General features: G+C 42.7%; 1 protein-coding gene across 1 annotated transcript; it reads left to right on the top strand.

The window, feature by feature from the left end:
- The first annotated feature begins 841 nt into the window (after positions 1–841).
- Positions 842–1786, top strand: LOC105731090 (olfactory receptor 1C1). Its single transcript, XM_012472665.2, has one exon. The coding sequence runs from the start codon at positions 842–844 to the stop codon at positions 1784–1786; it is 945 nt and encodes a 314-aa protein (XP_012328088.2).
- Positions 1787–2095: the final 309 nt, after the last annotated feature.

Genomic DNA, 2095 nt, shown 5'->3' with positions numbered 1-2095 from the left:
CGCTTATCAGTGACCAAATACATTAAAAGGAAAGAAAGCTAACATGAGGATATCTTCCATCACAAGTATAAGCATCGGATTGAAAGGAAAATTATTTGTTAAAGGTACATATTTCTACTGGATAAGAGTAAATAGCTTGACTACTAAAAAATAACAACTGGTCTGGCGCGATGGCTCATACCTGTAATCCCAGCACTTAGGGAGCTGGAGGCGGGCAGATCACAAAGTTAGGAGATAGAGACCATCCTGGCCATGGTGAAGCCCCGTCTCTACTAAAATGCAAAAAATTAGCCAGGCATGGTGGTGTGCACCTGTAGTACCAGCTACTCGGGAGGCTGAGGCAGGAGAATTGCTTGAACCCAGGAGGCAGAGGTTGCAGTGAGCCAAGATCTCACCACTGCACTCCAGCCTGGGCAACAGGGTTAGACTCCATCACAAAAAAACAAAAAACACCAAAAGAAAAAAACAATCTTATATATAAAGTCAATATGAATTATGTGATTACTGTAGACAAGGCAAAATAATTAACCCAAATAAAAATGGTTATTATTCATATAATTTGCATTTTCTTTTGGGGGAAGAAATCAATCTTGAAAGAAGTTGATACTGACATGTCCAGCGTATCTATGTGACTATGCAGACAGAATGTCATAAACACAAGATGTAATTGGCAAGCATTCAAGCAAGCAAGAGTTTGGATTGTACTTACCTGCGCGCACACACTCTCTCTCACACTCTCTGTCACTCTCTCTCTCTCTCTCTCTCTCTCTCTCTCTCAAATAAGAGATGACACTTCTGACTTTTACAATTTAATAATTTCTTTTTCTAGATTGTTGGGAACATGGAAGAAAGAAATCTAACCGTCATCAGGGAATTTGTCCTTCTGGGACTCCCCAGCTCAGTGGAGCAGCAGCACCTCCTGTCTGTGCTCTTTCTCTGTACGTACCTGGTCACCACCTTGGGGAACACATTCATCATCATGACCACTGGCTTTGACTCTCACCTCCATTCCCCTATGTATTTCTTCCTTGGTAACTTGGCCTTTGTTGACATCTGTTTTACGTCAACTACTGTCCCCCGAATGGTAGTGAGTATCTTGACTGGCACCAAGACTATCTCTTTTGCAGCCTGCCTCACCCAGCTCTTCTTCTTCGTTTCTTTTGTGAATATGGACAGCCTCCTTCTGTGTGTGATGGCATATGATAGATATGTGGCAATTTGCCAGCCCTTACGTTACACCGCCACAATGAACCTGCGCCTTTGTGTCCAGCTAGTGGCTGCGCTGTGGCTTGTTACTTACCTCCACGCCCTCCTGCATACTTCCCTAATAGCACATCTGTCCTTCTGTGCCTCCAATATCATCCATCACTTCTTCTGTGATCTCAACCCTCTCCTACAGCTCTCTTGCTCTGATGTCTCCTTCAACGTAATGATCATTTTTGCAGTAGGAGGTCTATTGGCTCTCACGCCCCTTGTCTGTATCCTCGTATCTTATGGACTTATCTTCTCCACTGTTCTGAAGATCACCTCTACTCAGGGGAAACAGAGAGCTGTTTCCACCTGCGGCTGCCACCTGTCAGCAGTGGTGCTGTTTTATGGCACAGCCATTGCCGTCTACTTTAGCCCCTCATCCTCCCATACGCCTGAGAGTGACACTCTGTCAACCTTCATGTATTCAGTGGTGGCCCCGATGCTGAATCCCTTCATCTACACCCTAAGGAATAAGGATATGAAGAGAGGACTTCAGAAAATACTTTCCAGGTGTACAGTCTTTCAGCAGCAATAATGATCTCAGGGACCGAATTAAATAATACTAACCTGGTGATAAGAAAATGTGACTAGATGCTCATAATAACAGTGATAAGAGAAACCAACTGCTATTAAATGTCTCCCTTACGCTGGAAATTGTGTTAAGTACTTTATATGAATTATCACATTAAATCCTCTGAGTAAATATATAAAAACTACACAGCATTCTTTATACAGAAAGTCAAATAGTCTGCATACAATTCACAGCTGATAAATAGTTTCTGACTCCAGTACACATATACCTTAGTGATGAAAATCTCTGTGATATAGTCCCCAAATTCTACCA

The sequence above is a fragment of the Aotus nancymaae genome, unplaced genomic scaffold, assembly GCF_030222135.1.
Source record: "Aotus nancymaae isolate 86718 unplaced genomic scaffold, 86718_ANA_hifiasm-v0.15.2.pri h1tg000032l_1, whole genome shotgun sequence".
Classification (NCBI taxonomy): domain Eukaryota; kingdom Metazoa; phylum Chordata; class Mammalia; order Primates; family Aotidae; genus Aotus; species Aotus nancymaae.
Note: the sequence above shows the minus strand (reverse complement) of the source record. Positions and strands in the feature narration are given on the sequence as shown.